Raw genomic sequence first — 21,024 nt, 5'->3', positions numbered from 1 at the left:
AATCATTTATAACTGCTGTGCTTAACATTCCAGTACCCACAAACTAACTAAACAAGTAACCACGAGCTTCAAAAACAATCATTCTTTGTCATTTTTGGTGGAAAATGAGGGCATTTTGTTCGAGACAAAACATCCAAATTATTATCATTGTTTATTTACTCAGATGTTTAGGATATTGAAAAACCAGCATCACCATTCACCATATCTTTTCAACTGTTTCTTCTTCATTTCACTCCTCTGGAGAACCGAAGTACACACCACATACGACCAGTATACCGGAGGCGAGAGGATGTTTTGTGCTATCGGTTTGCAACTTAATTGCTTTCATCTATCGGTATCTTAGGACGACTCTCTCCGTTTCAAGTTAAAAAATCCCAATATCATAGTTTTATGCCTTTTCTGTTTCGTGACGTCATATATTTTCTTTCTGATGTGCTGCTTTACTTTGTGCATAACCGAGTACTTTAAAACTCATTGTGGAAAAGTCCGTCATATTTGTACGTTATGAGTCCGCAGTCTTGTCTTCTTTATCAAATGTCAGTATTGCCATAGGGCGTTGAAAGCGATGACACACAAATCAATCACAGATCAACACACTAACCAGGAAGTATCATTTAATCCCCTAAACTAAGATTTCATCACAAAAAAAGCTAACAAAACACCGCGTAGATCATAGAAAGGAAAAGTGCTTTATATATATTTATATATTTCATCGATATCTATAATTATAGATTTTTTTCGCGCTGGCCATATTTTTTGCACGGTCTGAAGATAATTTTTGAATGGTGAATTCATTAGCATATTGATATTACCGTGAAGGCTATGATTTTTTAGTAGTTTTACCAAAAGCTTGAAACTGGGTATACTTCTGTCGAAGACAATCTATGGCCTGTTTCTGTCACGAATTTCACTTTCAATACATCGATTTTTTGTATACTTTATCAGCTGTGTGCTTAATCTAATAACAGACAGAAAAAGTAATTAAAATTTCTATCTTTTCAGTCATATTTAAAATGTGCTTCTACCAACCTCCTCGCTGTGAATAATGGGTTACACTACATATTAAAGACATTTTCATAATCTGATATATTTTTTTAAATTTTGACTGTGAAAATCAAATGCAATTTTTTTCTCTCAATAAATCTCGAATTGGCAGAACATGCCGAGTTTGAGCTCAAGAAACACTGGTAATTATCAAGAAACTGCGGGGACAAGACTTTAAGAAAAGGTGGACGAGGGACCACAAGTGAAAGGGGACATTAAAGCTCCACAATTTCATGATGGTGGAAGGTATGACACAAGAAATAAGATAACTGGCACTTGAAAAAAAGGAAATGATATACAAAGCTGGCATATTACGAGGAAGATATAATTTATTTTTCAATGTTAAAAAAAAAAAAACAGAAAAAAAAAGAAAAATACACCAAAAACAGAAAAACTTGGCTTACCCCTGTTTGTACCAGATGTAATAACAACAGCAGTGCCCTGATGATGTTCTATAAATGTCCAATATCAGTGTTATAGTTGTCAAAATAACAAAGTTCTGATAACTGTACTTTAATTTTAGAGATGAATTCACGATTAGATCATTTCATTACACCAAAAATGTGTTAATCACAATTTAAACTTGCTGACATCTTGCCAGGAATCACTGCTGTAGAACAACAAGGTGCTGTATTATTCTCTCTGTAGGAAACTACCCTAGAAATAGGCAAGAAGCATAACGTTATTAGCAACCTGACAAAAATTAAACACAAAAACACTGTTTTTTGATTATTTTTATTTTCTTTGTCCTGAAAAAAAAATCACTTTATTATCACAACATCAAATTTTTCTGAAAGACATTAAAAGTGGTACAATACATGAACAAGAAAATACATGTACAGTAACAGAAATAAAACCTATTTCCACCACTTCTGTCTATCATTGCCCAGGTCAACCACGGTCACAACCCTACCCTTTGTAAATAATACAAATAGCAAAACTAACGGACCCTTTGTAAATAATACAACAAATAGCAAAACTAACTGAATATTTGGTGTTGCATAGGTCATGGCACAACTTTTTCAATTTAATAGATAAAAAACAATCTTTCCCAAACTTTTTCTATATAGAAATTAATAGCTTTAAGATACTAATTTCTTTAATATGACATTCACTTTCTTAGTATACACTTATTTTTTCAGGGAAAAAAAACTTGTATATCAAATTTTCATATGATAATTCTTTAAAGAAGTCTTCAAATTTAATTCAGATGGCTTATGTATAATGTTAAGGGTCACATTATCTTCAAAATCTAGTTCAATATATTGTCTAGCCCCTATACAATGCCATACTGGTCAACAAATTGTGGAAATATACCAAAGAATTTTATTTCAATGTTCCTCGTGTTGTTACTGACCAAAAGTAAAACGTTGAACTGATTTAGAATAAATATATCTTTAAATATTGTATCAAATATTTCTTTATAACCCGTTAAAACATGTAACAAGATCGTATCAAAATTGTAAAATGTAAATTATGTGAAAAACAAAACACTTTTCAATAAGCACAGATCAGCTTTTGTATCAACTTTGAAAATCACAACATATAAGCATGAAAGAAAATTCACACAATGCGCTTGAACAAGACGGATAACCTGCTACAATACCAGGACATTTACACAGACTAGATAAATATACACTATCTTCTGTCAAAATCAGTGTTTGTTTTAACTGACATGGTGAAATGGATAACTCTAAATATGAACTGACATTGATTTCAATACAGCAACACAATGGGTGGACAACCGATTTCTTGTCAATATCCAGCGATAAGTCCTCTCCCTACCTGGAGTCTAAAGCTTCTAGGTAAATAGTGTAAAAAGCTTTATTGATGAATGATAACTGTTAGTCCTTTCAAAGAAATCTAATAAATAAGTATTTTATACAAATCTGATATAAGTACTAGAAAAATTAATGGTATTTCTTAAGTAATCACAGAATCTTCACAATCAATAAGATAAAAAGAGCACAATTTTATCATAATTGTCAGAAAACTAATACATATAAACCATATAGTTTTAACCCTTTCGGCACTGTAGGCGACTAAAGTCGACATGCAGACAGGCCACCATAGGCGACTTTGGTTAACAATTTTTCCGATGTTTTCGGATATTTTCCGTAATATATTTGGTGCTGAGCTGTACATTGTAAGAGATAATTGGCGCCGAAAGGGTTAAAGCAAAATATTAAAGAACATTTCACATACTTGCAATTGCACATAATGTAAATACATATAAAATACAAGTACAAATAAAGAAATAATCAAATCAGGTCCTTAGGGAATCAGTCTGAAAGCTATTTTTAGAAGATTTATCTTTAAATACTACAGTATTTATATTTTTTAAGGAAAAAAATTAATTTGGTAAGAATCTTTGCATTTTTTAAATGAAAAGAGATTAAAACTGTTTATAACTTTAGCATAGACAATGCACTCAGAATCATTACTCTATATATAATTTCAGCCTTCCAAAATACGCTTAACTCAAGTTTTTTCTAAATATCATGAACATTATGGTGAAAAAATAAGCCAAGAGCAACAATTCTTGTTATTTCATTTTAAAATTTTCACTAGTTACAGGATGTATAGTAAGTAAATTTATTCATTATCCTAACAAACATAACTGAGGCCCAGCCTGTCAAGTGCATGAAAATGGAAACACTTACAAATACAAGAAACATTACATGGAGATTGATATAAATAAAGCTCCTCATCTTTAAATGATTTTCATTAATAAAAATGACATTACAAAAAAAAAACTGGCACAATGAAAACCCTAGATGATTATCACAGAGCTAATATTGTATTCTGTATATCAATTAGTCATTATTCATTTAGTTGTATATGTAATCAGTAATAAAGTATTTGTAGCCTGATTTTGTAGTTAAGTAGGGTTTATAACTATCGATTCGTCGATCTTTGAGGCATATATATTTTATTTAAAGAATTTGGAAAAGGGGGGAATAACCTAAAATATCTTATAACTCACAACTCAGTGCAATTATTAACAGAATTTGTTTACCTTGTCAGATTTGAATTGTGTGTATTGGGCTATATCTTCAAGTATTTAATTAAGGGGACATAACTCTGAAACAAATTAACTTGATCGAATTGGGATTTATAATGTCTATAAGCATTTGATCAAGGGGACATAACTCTAAAATAAAATACCACAATTAGCCACAAGTGTGACAGGTAAACTTAAATATTTAACCCATAACATGGACTGGCTCCTCAAATGATCAAAACTATATATTAATAAAGGTTCTACATTGGATTTTACCAAGTTAATGAGGTCAGGTGACAATTATTGAAAATGTTAAATTTTAAACAACTGGTTGATTACAAAGCTTCTTTATATAACCATACAACCTCTTTTCGGGTTCTTCTAGAACTTTGATCTTTGGTTTTCTTATTACATATATTGGATACAAAATGTCTGATTATTCATAACATATCTGTAGATGACCATGTGACCTCTATTAAGGGTCTTCTGTAACTTTGATCGTAAGCTTTTTTTTTTTTTTACGAGATCTGCTAATATTTCATTGTCTTGTATTCACTTTCTGACCTTTACAAAGACTTGACCATTACAACTGACCATGCTGACCGCTATGAGGACTTGATCATTGCTGGAAGACGTCTGAAGATCTTGATGGCCCAGCCAATAAGGAAATTCCACAGTGATTTGGCGATGGGCACTCTGTTGTACAGAAGGCGCCATATGACGATAATCAGAATCACATTGGATGCCATATTGATTCTTTGTAACCTAGCAACAGATCACGTGTCATGTTACAATGAAATCAAAAATTTTGAAAATACAAATAATTATCAATTTTAGCTGTGAGAATGTTGTATTGTGAAAATAAAGTTTGCATTGATGAATACATCCACTATTGTTAGCAGTCTTGAGTCATATCCACTCCACATTTACATTAGCACAACTCATTTTCATCGTCAAGACACACATAAATGCATGTCCTGAGACATCAAGATAAGCATATTTTTTGTTCCTTTGTGATGTCTTGAGACGTCATGAAGCACGTTTGTGTGACTTGTCAGTTAGGTAAAGTCATATGTAGGAATTGGCTGACAAATTCTTTATCTAACAGACAATAAGTATTAAACCCAAAATTATGATGATAATCTTCATGTCTTTCAAGTGTATTTATTTATCACAACAACGAAATGTGCAGCAGTTGACATTTTTAAGCAAAACAAAATCACAATTAATAAAATTACTGTTAATTCATGAGTAATCCTGACATTTTAATTTTCGTTGATTCTGTTCACTGAATGAAAACAAGATAATTATTATTAATTATTAAGTCAAAAAATGATAAAACCACATATAATATTGAATTTTCGGTAATAGTCGAATACGAAGTAACATCTGAATCAAGTTCAATGAAAAATCAAAGACTGCCATAGAATAATACATGACACATAGGTCAAACTAGAAATCAATATCAGCAAATCAGAGACTGCTTTTGTCTCCTGCTTAATACTAACAATATGTATTCACAGAACATATTACGAAAGTTCAAATTAATCAATTGATCAGAAATATTTTATATATTACAAGTTTACTTACCAATTATCTACATCTAATCTGAAATCCAGTCAATGACTGAAAAAAAATTATGCTTTCACTTACTTTTTGAGGGTGTTCCTAGCCTTTGGTAGCTCCTCTAGTTCCTCTTTCATGACAAACCTCTTGGTACCCAAGCAGTAAGCCTCCATGTATTCTGCCCAATTGATCATCTTTGGATCAAAGTTGAAATCCTGAAAAAATTTGTAGTTTCAAAGACGACTTTCATATGCATCTTTCATGTTACATGAAATCGATTGTTAAAGGATTGACTTCTGCATTTATAATCATGTTATCATCATGGTTCTGATATCTGAGATTTTGTCTATACCCTTGCTGTTTTGCCCTCTGAAGTCATAAACTATAGGATTGTCTCTACACAGTCACCTTCTTGCCATCTTGGGTCATGCCCTCTAGGACTTTGTTTACTCACTCAACTTCTTGTCCTCTAAGCTCACCTTTTTGTCCTATGGGGTTCTTGTCTACACACTTACCATCTGTCTACACACTTACCATCTTGTCCTCTGGGATCATGCTCTCTAGGATTTTGTCTACACACTTACCATCTTGTCCTCTGGGGTCATGCCTCTAGGACTTTGTCTAAACACTCACCTTTTTTGTCCTTTGGGGTGCTTGTCTACACACTTACCTTTTTGTCCTCTGGGGTCATGACCTCTAGGATTTTGTAAAGACCAGCATTGTTGAAGTTCCATTCCTGCGATGTGAAGTAGTCCAGACTTGCCACAGATTTTCTCAACCTCTCCTGGATCTTTACAAAGCTAGAACAATCCAATAACCAATGCTCCTTTGACTTTCAGTGGTAAAAGGAATCTTTGCTCAACATGAACATAATTTTGATTCATATCATGATATTGAAGCATAAATCTACTGATGGAACATATTTAACAAATCTAAGGAGTATGTCATTAAAATGCCACGAGGTAAACATACACCACATATTTCACGTATTCATTGAAAACAAAACTATCATGTTCTTTCTTCATTATCATCTGTAAGTCAGTCAGATATTTTTTCCCCTTGCTTTTAAATCTTAGTATGAGTGTACAATATTTTGGGATGTGGACAACACATATAATTTTGTATTATTTGTACAGTTGGAATTTCCCCTCTCTCTTTTTTTCACAGTTAACAGGCTAGGGGCATTACAGACCTTAGGCTTGATAGTATATCTCCTGTTGTTATGGTATATATAAAATAATAAAATACATGTATATATATTATTTACAATTTGAATCCATGCATTATAGACATTGTGATCTAGGTGTTCAAATCACATAAGAGACAATTTGCCACAAGGATCATGTCAAGAATTTCTGGCTGTCTATCACTACCACTTCAAAACATCCTTTTTTGGGGATGTCTGTGTGATGAAGTTGGTTACGCAGTTGTCTAGCAATTTCTTGGCTAGGTGTTTTGGTGCTGTAGATTGTGAGTAACGAGGCCTGTACAGGGCACGACTCAAAAATTGTCTTTCTTTGTCGGTTGTGTCACCATGTTTAAATATATATATTGGAAATAAAAGACATCTAAATCAAGTTACTTACATAGGTCGTTTGCCTGAGATCCACATGTAGAAGTCCATTAGGTAGGCTGGGATGAGGTGATCAAACACTACATTCAGATCATGCCAGATACTACAAGGGGAAAAAAAAGGCTATTTATATGTAGCAGGATGACAATTCCTTTATCATTACAACTTCTTTATAATCATAAAGATATTTGTTGAGGTAGAGAAATATATCTTTAAAATCAATTTTATTATTTTGTTTTGGGTCTTATTTAAAGTTTATTAAAAATCCAGCCAATTTACGTAGATTGTTCATGTATATTCTGGAAAGCAAAACTGGAATTAAAACATAATTAGTTATCATAGCCTGAACCTTAAATGATATTATGTCATTATGAAACTACAATAAAGGATAGGGAGGGCTTGTAATCATATTAATGTCTCATACTGTCAATATTGACTGAAAATATGTTTTTAAAATACTGTAAAATTACATATTTTTGTGGGTCAAAATTTTCATTGTTTACAAAAAAAAACTATATCATGGACACTTGACTCCATGGATAAAAAAAATTACTTGTACTAACTGTTTCAGTTTCTGGATTTGTAGATAAGGATATCCCACATAATCATAAAATCCCCCTTGAAAATTAATGATTTTACAACTGTTACATTGAAATCTGTTTTCAATGCAAGTAATAATAATGAATATCTCAAACGCTACAGTAATACAGAACAAAATTTGACCCCTGTGACCTTGAATGAAGGTCAAGGTCATTCTTTTAACAAACTTGGTAGGGCTTACTATTAGTTGCCTGGGCCTTCCAATTATTGAGAAGAAGTCGTTTGAATGAAAAGTTTACGGACGGCGCACGGCGGACGGCGCACAGCGCACGGCGGACGGCGCACGGCGGACGACGACGAACGAAGCATTAGTCAACTAGTTAGGAGTGCAATAATAATTCCACTGACCATTGTGTAGTTATGGGATGAACAAACACCATTAGGGTAAAATGATTTGTCTCCCTTAGATGAACTCGGTAGTTTATCTTACAGATGTGAAATTACAGAAAGCAACACAACCACATGTGCAATGAGTAACAAATGTACCTTTCAATTTATCCTTTTATGTCTGGTAGTGATTAAAACAAACTAAATCTACATCTCTTATGTGATAGGTGATATTGTGGTCGTTCCCATTTCAAATCTGATCAACACAATTTCTAATCTCTAGAAATGGCTGATAATAAGTATAAATACCAAAAAAAATCCTATCTATTTGAAGAAGAAATGATCATTTAGGGAGTTATTTCGTTGATCTAGCAACAGTTGTTTGCACGAGGCAAAATTGTAATAATGGTAATTTATTTAAAACTGTTGAAAATCTACTGGTAGTCTTTAATAATTAGTAAACAGAACAGAATCATCTGTCAAAGCTATCAGAAATGTCATTACTTGCAAAGAAAACTAGAAGATTAAAGGGGGATAATTCACCAAATTTATTATACCATGTAAAGTAAAATTGCAGACAGTTGATAAAATGGTGCAATAAGATTAAAAACAAATCATGATGTTTAAGTACTCTTTGAATAATCAGTTCATATTTTTTAATCAGTTTGGTTTACACGCATGTGTAGATGTTTCATTTTTTTTAAGTCAGATGTTTTTACAATCAAGAATTACCAAGCAAAACTACCTAAACAAAATAAGTATCCAGTGTACCAAACTAGAGTACACACTGACAAATTCTTTGCATAGTATTCCAACAGCTGACTTCAAAAGTATCCTGACCAACAGCTGATAATACTTGCATAAGAAGATATCTGGTGAAACTACAACTGACACAAACAGGATCCTGACCAACAGGTTATGGTCTATGTTAGACATTTTCTCCATGTCTAGTGAAACTACACCTGACACAAACAGTATCCTGACCGACAGGTTATGGTCTATGTTATAAGTCATTTTCTCCGTGTCCATTGAGACTACACCTGACACAAACAGTATCCTGACCGACAGGTTATGGTCTATGTTAGACACAAACGGGATCCTGACCATCAGGTTATGGTCTATGTTATAAGTCATTTTCTCCATGTCTAGTGAAACTACACCTGACACAAACAGTATCCTGACCAACAGGTTATGGTCTATGTTATAAGTCCTTTTCCTCATCTCATGTGAGACTAAACCTGACAAATGCAGCATCAAGACTGATACATGTATTAGTAGAGGGGAGTGAGTAAGTAGGAAACAGATAATATTAGACTGTTGTTATGAGAACAAAACAAAATACCAGTTATTGCGAATCTTATGATAATTAATGCAACTTACCACTGGAAATGAGATCATTTGGCTAATCAAAAAAATTTAGATAAGGTAAACTTTAAAAAATTGATCTTGATATCATTGCTTTGCATTCAAAATTAATGTTTTGTTTTTTTTCACTCAGAAAAAATGTTTAAAAGATATCTATTTGCACTTACGCATTCTTTGTAAATCTGGGGTTAGGAACTCTGGCAACAGTATTGACTGGGTTCTTCATCATAAAGCTGTACGACATTCTCTCTGAAACAGCCAAGTATAGTATTTCTTAATAATAAATGTATGTCAACTTTTATTAAAAAGGCTTTATTTTTAGTTTGTGAAAATTATTAAAATCCCCCCTGGTAATGTTGCTTATTATGTTTCTGAATTGACCTTTGATCAAGAATGCGTTTACTTGATAAATGCTATATTGAGTTTATGTTTGTGACAATTGAAAGTGGTCAGTTGACTCTACAGCTATAGAGTGACTACATACCCATCTGGCCCCATGTGAAACGGTTGATCTGTCCGGTTGTGCAGTGATAAACACTCAAATTTTCTGGTCTGAAAAGTATCAAAGAATAGAAACTGAATTAACAAATTACAAACAAAATGAATTTCAAATAACGGTACGTAAATATTGAAATATTTTTTTTTATATTCAAAATAGATTTTACATATAATTGGAAGAAAGGCTAAATCTAAACTTTATCATTGCTATGTATAGAGAAGACTTTATATTGATACATGTTTAAATTAATTCTACAATTTTCACAAGATAATATACTATTGTGCTGTGCAATAGGAATAGAACATTTTCTAACAAGATTATAATGTTCTAGCCTCAAGAATTATGAAAAGACCATTGTCTTTGATTTATCAAACAAAACAATATATTGTGACAACAAGGGACCCGACCCTCAACCCCTAGAGTTTGAATCATAATTCTGAATATAAGAAACGATAACCCTCACCCAATGATGCATCAGACCAAATTTGGTTAAAATCCATAAAATCTATACATGTATGAAAGAGGAGTAGGGTTTTAAACAACAAGTTTACGATCAACACAAAAGATGAAGCATGATGGCTATGTCATCTTGACCCTTCGAGTCAGATGATCTAAAAACGCTTCTTTTGATTATTTCAAATCTCCATTAGTAAAGCACCAATTTTACCAGATCAGCAGTTTAAATCAACACAGTGATTCAATTGCTGTAAAAGAACAACACTAGTAAAGTTACCAAGCAATCATTATTCTTTGCTTTCAACACAAAGCCCATGACAACAAAATTACAGCTAAATCATCAACATCTGCAGTATGTATTAACAATGTAAAGCAGAAGCAGCATAGGGCTTTTAATCTTTTTACAATATAGAAATATTATACGAATTTTATCTTGGAAAGAAGACAAGTCACTGAACAACTCTATGGCGATGTCTTACTTATGTACCACGGTGTACCAAGCCGTCGCTATCATCATCTTGGCAGTGAAATCTACAGGGATGATGTCAGCTGTGGCATGGAAATCTCCCTTCATGATCCGCAGTAAGCCACACCCAATCTTTAACATAAGTAATACAGGTCTTATTTAAAGATATCACGGATAAATTAACAAAGTTACTATTATACTGTCATCGACTTAGGTCTTAAGACTGTAAAATTTTCTGTTTAATCAAAGTTTAACCTCTCAAACCTGGCTGTAAAGTGACATGAGGCCGTGTAATTAACATTCTTCTATAAAGTAGATAATGATACCCATTACTGATGACTTATCTCATGCCATTCCCGACTAAGATTCAGTCCTTACAAGAAACAGAAAAACTAAATTAATAAATGTTATAGAATCATCTTTGTGGCACCTATTGTATACAATAATGCAAATGAAAACAACAAGGTCTCCAAACATGTCAAGATAGAATTTTAAAATATATCATTTTTTTGTCTTCTGTAGTTAAATAACGTACATCTCTATACCAACCCCTCAATTCCAATAAGTACACGTCTAAGTACTTCAATACTTCAGAACTGTAATCCAGCAAAAGTTTAATTTCCCAACATGTCAAAATTCCATCATGTTTAGAAAGTTATTTGACATTCCCTAGTAAATGAACCACACAACCGAAAACCGACCAAACCCAACATCCTCCTACAAATAGTATTTCAAAAACAACTTAATTTCCAAACATGTCCAAATTTTATTTCTTATAGCAAAATACTTTCACATTTCAATGTTAAAAGAATCACAAATCCCAAAACTACTCTCAGACTGAATACTGGCATCCTACATATTGGCATACATTTGATGTTATACAGATTTTATAACTTGCAGTAAAACTTTTGACCTAGGTCGCTATCCTGATGCCATGGTGATTTCCCATGCACTATTTTTGGAATATGTGAGCTAAGAGGCAGATTGTTTTTTTATGATTTTTTCAAGAATTTTTTTGTATGAAGTTATCAATAAAATGTCAAACCATGTTGTGAAATAATTTCTTTACAAACAAATTCACTTTATCTGATAACTTGTTTATCTAGTCAGGATCTATTTTCAGGGTTTCTGACTAGGTAACTTCAACTTGGCACGGACAGACCAGAATTTAATCATACTTACTGCTGCTAGAAGCCCTGTTGGCCCATTGTAGTTGTCAACCCAGCCCTGCAAGTGATACAGAATATGAGAAATTTTGATCAGGCTATTTTGCCATGTACAAAAAAATTTCAAATGTTAAAATCAATTTTCACAGTTTTTTCTCAAAAAGATTTTGTCAAAATAGCTGTTAGTAAAAGACTGTATAATATCAAGTAAAAACAAACAACCATTTAGATTCCCCGCCTGAATGTGATTTACAATGGTGTCACTGATCCAACTACGTGGGTTTTCCCCCTTGTACTCCAGTTTCCTCCCACAGTCAGATTTCCCATACACTTCAAGCAAACCAGAATGATCATTTAAACGTGATCAATAAAAACCCTTTATACCTATTTTTCGTAAGATAAATGAAGTATAAATTCTAAAAGCCTTTTTGTTTTACAGTTCACTTGATGATAATCAACACACTCACAGGCACAGGGTCATCCCAGGTGGCACCAACTATAGAAGGACGGAATATAGCGGTAGGGATATCAGCACACTCCTCTTTGACCAGGTACTCTGCTATAGACTTGGTGTAGGTGTAAGTGTTAGGCCGGTCACCGATCATCTTTGGGGTCAGAGCGTTCAGTATATCTGTGTCCATCCAACTGAGGAAAAAAGAGGGTAATGTTTATTGTAAAAAAAATTTAATTAAAAATTTATTATCAAAGGTGCTACTTACTCACTAGAGTAACTTTTGTACAATCCTTTCAGAGGTGAAACAAAACTCTGATTTGTCCTGAGTTTTCAATTTTACCTTTTTATTATCGTGACTCAAAACTTTTTTCTGTAAAGCGTGTGTGTGTAGTTCTGATAATTGATAAGTCTGATTTGTCTTCTGTTTTTGATTCCATTTTTTTCACATTATCATGACTCAAAACTTTTTTTCTATAAAATTTGTGAATGTAGTTCTGATAACTGATAGAGACTACATGGTAATAAAACCTATTTCTTGTGATGTGATGTTATAAATTCATGTGAAAAGTCAATAAAACTTTTTACTTCTCTAGATTTCCCCCTCTACCTTGACCTCCTTCAAACCAAGCTCCATGTTTTTCAGACTAGAAATACAATATTCAGACAAATGTGGCTGTAAATGTTGCTGTATTTAAAATGTTCTTCCATCAAAAGTCTGAACACAATACCAGATTGTAATTAAATGTATACAGCAGCCTTAAAATGTTTCTTCCATGCAATTTAATAAGCCTCTTGAAATATATATAGCTTTTCAGTAAAATGATAAATAAATTTAATTCACTGTCCCGAAAAAGGCCCAACACCTGACCTTGAGTAAGTTAGAAATTATAATGTTGGTCCTTGGACAGCAGTACACAAAATATATTACTTATAAATCAACATACATTTGAACCTCATTGTCTCAGATTGGTTGAGTCAAAATTCCATTTGAGTTGAATTTCAAGATAATGAGTTTTGACTGTACATGTGTTTTTCACTTACACAGATAACAATTGGTAGTAATGATAAAATGAGTATGGATCCAATCTTACTGATACTGTGATACTTTTACATGTGAACAATTACCACTTCGATACCTTGTCAGCGGGTTAGAAACTCAGAGAACTTACTTGACAACAACCAGGATTTTGTGTTGGTGAAGTGAGTTACTTTCTCTGTGAGGACTTACTATACAGTGTCCAGGATTTTGTGAGGATGTAACAAGTAACACACTCTGTGGTGACTTACTCAACAGCATCCAGGATTTTGTGAGGGTGTAGAGGTGGCTCATAAATCTTCTCTTCAATATTCTTGGGCTGGTTACAATTGGCATAGGCAGTAGACACATGGATTAAGGCCTGCAAGACATATTTAATTTAACAAATTCCGAACTTCAAACAATGAATGACTTAACTTTCATGCATTATCAATCTTTCAACAGTATGTTAGTTATGAAGTATGTTTGATTCTCGCCCTTGCAGAAGGTCATGTTAGATCAGTCTTTATCTTAGGCCAACATAAGTAACATCTACTGTAAAAATGATATATTATTCAGCAGTTTTACTACAATGAAGGGATAAAGTTTTTATCAAGGAATATGATTCTGGTAAATATAATTATACCAGAAATAGTCTATTAGACATGCATATAAGTGCAAAATGTATTCTTTCATGCATTTGCATAAGTTGTCATTTGTAACCTTTGACCCTTTAACCTAGACTGATGACCAGCCTAGTATGACGAGGTGTGGAACTTATGATATTACAGGGTGTATAGGAGGAACCAAATCTGTTCCGAGGTTCTCAAACAAACATTGACTTTGAACTAAAATTGACATGACCGGATGGGACAGACATTGGCAACATTACAGGTCACCCTCCCAACCCTAAAATTGAGAAGGCATGAAAAAATATTTCCGCTTTATACAATATCTCATTATACTTGATACATTAGTGGTCTTTGGTAGATTGTAGATACAAGTTCAAGTGCTAGACAGGGTTTTCCAGTTATACCTATTGTAAAGCAGACCTGTGATTAATTGTAATGGGAAAGATACCTGTTATAATATAGACCTGTGATAACTTATAATACAGACCTGTGGTAACTATGTAATGGGAAAGATACCTGTTATAATACAGACCTGTGATAACTTATAATACGGACCTGTGATAACTTATAATACAGACCTGTGATAACTTATAATGCAGACCTCTGATAACTATGTAATGGGAAAGATACCTGTTATAATACAGACCTGTGATAACTTATAATACGGACCTGTGATAACTATGTAATGGGAAAGATACCTGTTATAATACAGACCTGTGATAACTTATAATACAGACCTGTGATAACTATGTAATGGGAAAGATACCTGTTATAATAAAGACCTGTGATAACTTATAATACAGACCTGCGATAACTATGTAATGGGAAAGATACCTGTTATAATACAGACCTGTGATAACTATGTAATGGGAAAGATACCTGTTATAATAAAGACCTGTGATAACTTATAATACAGACATGTGATAACTTATAATACAGACCTGTGATAACTAAGTAATGGGAAAGATACCTGTTATGATGCAATCCTGTGATAACGAAATAATTGGGACCTTTACCATAAAACTACAGGTATTGTCTCTAAGTGTTACATACCCACTGCAGTTTGCACAGTTCTCACCGTGAGGTTTTGAAGTTTACCTGTACCATAAAACTACAGGTATTGTCTGTAAGTGTTACATACCCACTACAGTATGCACAGTTCTTACCTTGAGGTTTTGAAGTTTACCTTTACCATAAAACTACAGGTATTGTCTGTAAGTGTTACATACCCACTACAGTATGCACAGTTCTTACCTTGAGGTTTTGAAGTTTACCTTTAACATAAAACTACAGGTATTATCTGTAAGTGTTACATATCCACTACAGTATGCACAGTTCTTACCTTGAGGTTTTGAAGTTTACCTTTACCATAAAACTACAGGTATTGTCTGTAAGTGTTACATATCCACTACAGTATGCACAGTTCTTACCTTGAGGTTTTGAAGTTTACCTTTACCATAAAACTACAGGTATCGTCTGTAAGTGTTACATACCCACTACAGTATGCACAGTTCTTACCTTGAGGTTTTGAAGTTTACCTTTACCAAAAAACTACAGGTATTGTCTGTAAGTGTTATATACCCACTGCAGTATGCACAGTTCTTACCTTGAGGTTTTGAAGTTTACCTTTACCATAAAACTACAGGTATTGTCTGTAAGTGTTACATACCCACTACAGTATGCACAGTTCTTACCTTGAGGTTTTGAAGTTTACCTTTACCATAAAACTACAGGTATTATCTGTAAGTGTTACATATCCACTACAGTATGCACAGTTCTTACCTTGAGGTTTTGAAGTTTACCTTTACCATAAAACTACAGGTATTGTCAGTAAGTGTTACATACCCACTACAGTATGCACAGTTCTTACCTTGAGGTTTTGAAGTTTACCTTTAACATAAAACTACAGGTATTATCTGTAAGTGTTACATACCCACTACAGTATGCACAGTTCTTACCTTGAGGTTTTGAAGTTTACCTTTACCATAAAACTACAGGTATTGTCTGTAAGTGTTACATACCCACTACAGTATGCACAGTTCTTACCTTGAGGTTTTGAAGTTTACCTTTACCATAAAACTACAGGTATTGTCTGTAAGTGTTACATACCCACTACAGTATGCACAGTTCTTACCTTGAGGTTTTGAAAGTGTTACATACCCACTACAGTATGCAAAGATCTTACCTTGAGGTTTTGAAGTTTACTTTTACCATAAAACTACAGGTATTGTCTGTAAGTGTTACATACCCACTACAGTATGCACAGTTCTTACCTTGAGGTTTTGAAGTTTCTTACAGAAAGTTATCATTCTGCTGACTCCTACAACATTCATTTCTACAGAGAGTCTGGAAAAGATAAATCATCAGAATTAATCTAGAAAACAGAGTCCAGTATCTTAAGAAGGTCTTGGAAAGAAAAGGAGTTGAACAATTTTTCTATGTTACATTTTTTGTACTATGAAGACGTAAATATGATTTGGCCAATAGAAGTACTAATTTTGAACCAGAGTTAAGGTTTTTCATGCTTGGAATTTGTCAAACAGAGAAGATATATAACCAGAGCTCCATAATTCAATGACAAATGTTTACCCATTGAAATTTGGATCAAAAAGAAGATAAACAATACCATGTAAAAGCATACAACATATTATTTGTGGGACTCAATTTTTGTGGTTTTTCAAAAAAATAAGTATTTTGTGGACATTTGATTTTGTGAATAAATATGGCTAAAAAATTAACAAATATATTTATTTTAAAAACTTGTGGATTAAGAGCTCCCACGAAATCAACTAACATAAATCCTCTATGTAAATTAGAGATTTTACAGTAAACCAAGCAAAATCAGAGCTAGTGAACAGGTCTAACAGGTGTTATTTCATTTCAATGTCATCAGTAAATTAATTCAGACCTACATTTGCAAAACGATTGGCAGATTACCATAGCACAAGACTTTTGTACAAATTTCCAGTATCTCTGAATTTCTGTCACTTATTGGTATAGCTGTATTTAAAACATTTCACTGATCATTATAACTTTACATGATATTGGCTATGTGATGCTTGAGTGATGACAGGGTTTCAAATGAGAATTTACAGATACGAAACAGAAAAATATACAAAAACAACCACTGTATGTATATTTTGAAATAACAAATTTACTTAATCAATCTTGCCCGAGTGAAATTGATTATGGAATTGAACCCGTGTGAAAGTTGATTGAATCAGTGTCTCTGTTATAGGGCACACCACTCTATAAAACTGGCCAATGTCTGTGAACTTACTTCATCAGTTCGTCAAACTTGACAGTGGCTGCAGAATGGAAAACAAGAGATACATCTTGAATTAGACACTTCTCATCTGATTCACATACTCCTAGGTTATCATGGAGAATGTCACCAGTCACTGGGTACACTTTGTCCCTGTAGTTTGGCTGCTCTTTACTGACGTGGTCAAAAATCTGATGGAAAAAATGGAACAAGGTAGATCAGTTAACTAAAAGCTTCTGATGTAAATGTGAAATGGAACAGAAATTCAAATGAAAGACATGTACCTGGTATACATGAGAAAATAGATTTTTTTTTATTCTTAAGGTGTTGAATAGAAAAAGTTAAAGCAAGCTTAATTAAATGTAAAACTTGAGAATTTTTATAAACCAATCATTTCTAGGAAACTACTCTAGACTATCTCCCTTTTGGTACTCACTTTTGAGTTGAATAGTTCCTTTATATACTCACTTCAAAGAAGCTTCTCCATTTCCCTTTTGGTACTCATTTTTGAGTTGTAATATTCCTTTTTATACTCACATCAAAGAAGCTCATTTAACTCTCTTACTATACTCTTGAGTTAATTAACTCCTCTATATCCCTTTCCATACTCACTTCAGAGTAGCTCTTCTATCTCACTTAGTATACTCACTTTTGAGTTGAGTAACTCCTCCAGTCTCTGACTGACTTCCTTGCCCTTTTTGGGTCGGATGAGGATGTAGACTCGACGGATGCCTGGACATGATCTCAGTAGTTTCTCCAGTAAGGCTTTACCCATAAAGCCAGTGGCTCCTGTGATGAACACACTTTTGTCCTGGTAAAACTCTGTGATCGAGGGAACTGTTGCCATGTTGACAGTTTAAGCTAGATATAAAAAATATGAAAACAAATTCTAACAAATAAATGGAATTTAACTGAGTTTTTGTTAAACAAATACTTTATACCATAAAGGTTCTTATTACAATGGAACCAATATATAAAATCATAAACTATTGCTCGATGTAGACTGAATATCCAGTCTAAAAAACAATATTTCATTTTCTAATTTTCAGTAACTCATTTCTGATTTCATTATTTTTATTATTTTCACAATTTTATTATTTACATATTTTCTTTATCTAACTCCAATGACCCAATAGGAGCCATAGATACATTTGATATACACAACAGGATCCTCTTTGTCTGTGGAATTTTTGTCTATACCTGTGATAACTTTATGTGGAAATTCTATAAAAAGTTGATTTGGATATGTAAAAAAACCTGATAAAGTGCAAAACAGACCAATCACATCTAGTGAAATTTTTAGCAACCCTAAGAAATCAAATCTGAAATTTCCCTGAGGTGTTGTGATTGTAAAATATAATTTTTACAGAGAGCAGATGTTCTAAAACCTTTAGATTTGAAAGATATGTAGCCAGGGCAATGATTATAAATCAAAGTGTATGCCTACTATATATCTCATCAAAGTGGATAATGGGGAAGGTTATTCAGATGATAACAAATTTGATGACATCTGTTGAATGGTATGTGTATTTGCACACACATATACTGATCCAGAGATTTACCTTGACAATATGTATATTCAGTGGGATAAATTTCTCATTTAGGTGAGATAAGTGATCTGGAAGTACTCGTCACTGTCCCTATACACTGACCTCTGACAGGCAACAGCTGTTGATCACTGAATATACAGCTATCTATACATAAACCTTGATCGTTTATTACATACAGCATTTGTACAACATTATCTCAAAATCTAACCTAATTCACATGTTATCTTTCTGATAAATTCTATTGACTAGTGTACTAATACAAGATAACACGAACTGATCAGGGTTGTGTCACGATACCCCGTCTAAATTTTCCTCATTGGTCAGGTATACATCTGGTGACTTTCTAAACGAGCACTTTTATTATGAATATATGCTTTTACACTTAATATTTTAAGGCTGAGTGTAAAGTTTTTCATTTGTAATTGAGTCATCTGTAATGTTCATGTATATGCCAGCATCCAAATAAGTTTTAAAAATTCAAGCTAAACCTATATTTGCAGGCTTGACATTAAAAAGTTCTTAATAGTCCTGATAATGAATTAATTAACAATTAGGTCTGAATGTTGTTGTCATGCCCCCAAACCCCCTACATCAGGCTACAAGGGACTTCCATTTCAGTACTGTCCATGTTAATATAAAAACTGCTTGGCTACATGCCTGCAAGGTGAAATGTACAAGCTTACAGGTAATATGTACCCAGGTATATAAGTATCTTTAATTCTTTAAGCTCCTACAACATTTACTGCAATTTTTCCAAATAACTGTGGAAAAATATTAGTATTTTCTAAATGACTTTACCTATTGTATGGCTGGTTCCTTAGTGCAGATTAATGGATACATTGAGATAATTCCTGATACATTTAAATCTGCAAAAGCAATACACTTTTTGGTTTCTCTGAGTTTAGCTGAAATCTGCTTACTCTACATACAACATATTATCTGTTTAAAATGGTGGAAATGTTATGAGCCACAAACAGTAAGAATGGAAAAGGAGGGTTTTGAATAAATAAATCTGAATTTTGAGCAGTATCTTAACAGGCATAGGAAAGAAAAAGCTCACTGACTTAACAAAGTTTTGAAATTCATTTTGATACCAAAGCAACTTTAAAATAAGAAAAATAATAGTATGTGTTCATCACCTTGAATTATCTTTAAAACAGTGTTGTATGATTATACCTGAATAAAATACTAATGTATACCGAAAAAAATCCAAAACCGTATATTAAACTTACTAGTCATACAATACAAAGTCTCGCAAAATAGAGAGAGCCTCAACTTTCCAAAACAATACAACCTTGTCAGAGACTTTGTTTCATTCATCTAAGTATAAGGTTTGGGAATGAAGAGTGATCTCTTTCACTTTCAGATATTGCCATTTTCTTCATTTATATATTTTTCAAAATGTTTTTTTTTATTTGCTAATACAACTATGTAATAGTGTATTAACTATATGAACACAAATATATCCAAGGTAAGTGCATTTTATCTTTTAGGTCTGAATTCAGGGGATGCGTTGGAATTTCAATGAAGATGTCGCAATCATGCACCTGTCAGAGTGATCACCTGGCAATGAGTGACGTTTTGTAAACATTGTAACATGAATTGGCTGTCAGGCTCGGACGAATGTTGTTTGTAAGGCAGATCTACATGATGTAATCGGTTCCGTTGTTGTATCTTATAAACACTTTTGCCAATTTCTACTGCATTTAAATTGAGAAAAATGAAACCTTACCCGAAACTCGAAAAGTGTCAACTGTCCGGCCAAGTTATGCTCCCAAAAAGGAAGTACTATATCAGCGCCGCCTAGAAGACAGTTTTTACAAGGGACGCAACCAATGTTACTTTCGTTTCTGTCAATCTGTATAGACTAACCGAATCACGACTTTATTCCTTATTTCAATACGCTTTTTGTATCAATTGCATTGAAATATAGCAATGCAACATAAACATTTCCTCCATCTTTTTTGACGTGAGGCAAAGTTATCTGTCATAAAAAATCGCAAAATGCAACAAATTGAGATATTTGAATACCACGATATAGC

At 33.1% G+C, this 21,024-nt stretch overlaps 1 protein-coding gene across 1 annotated transcript; it reads right to left on the bottom strand.

Moving 5' to 3' along the window:
- Positions 1-1,763: 1,763 nt before the first annotated feature.
- LOC132554137 (fatty acyl-CoA reductase 1-like) lies at positions 1,764-20,765 on the bottom strand. Its single transcript, XM_060218438.1, has 14 exons — positions 20,715-20,765; positions 18,082-18,293; positions 17,448-17,623; positions 16,441-16,513; positions 13,808-13,917; positions 12,534-12,711; positions 12,083-12,127; positions 10,914-11,032; positions 9,964-10,031; positions 9,647-9,728; positions 7,201-7,290; positions 6,285-6,414; positions 5,702-5,829; positions 1,764-4,813 (listed from the first exon to the last, which is right to left on the bottom strand). The coding sequence occupies exons 2-14, from the start codon at positions 18,277-18,279 to the stop codon at positions 4,654-4,656; spliced, it is 1,557 nt and encodes a 518-aa protein (XP_060074421.1). The 5' UTR covers positions 18,280-18,293; positions 20,715-20,765; the 3' UTR covers positions 1,764-4,653.
- Between the last annotated feature and the right edge of the window lie 259 nt (positions 20,766-21,024).

The sequence above is a fragment of the Ylistrum balloti genome, unplaced genomic scaffold (assembly GCF_031769215.1).
Source record: "Ylistrum balloti isolate Yb309-2 unplaced genomic scaffold, AGI_CSIRO_Ybal_v1 Utg370386, whole genome shotgun sequence".
Classification (NCBI taxonomy): Eukaryota; Metazoa; Mollusca; class Bivalvia; order Pectinida; family Pectinidae; genus Ylistrum; species Ylistrum balloti.
The sequence above is the reverse complement of the archived record's forward strand: the minus strand, read 5'-3'. Positions and strand labels throughout refer to the sequence as shown.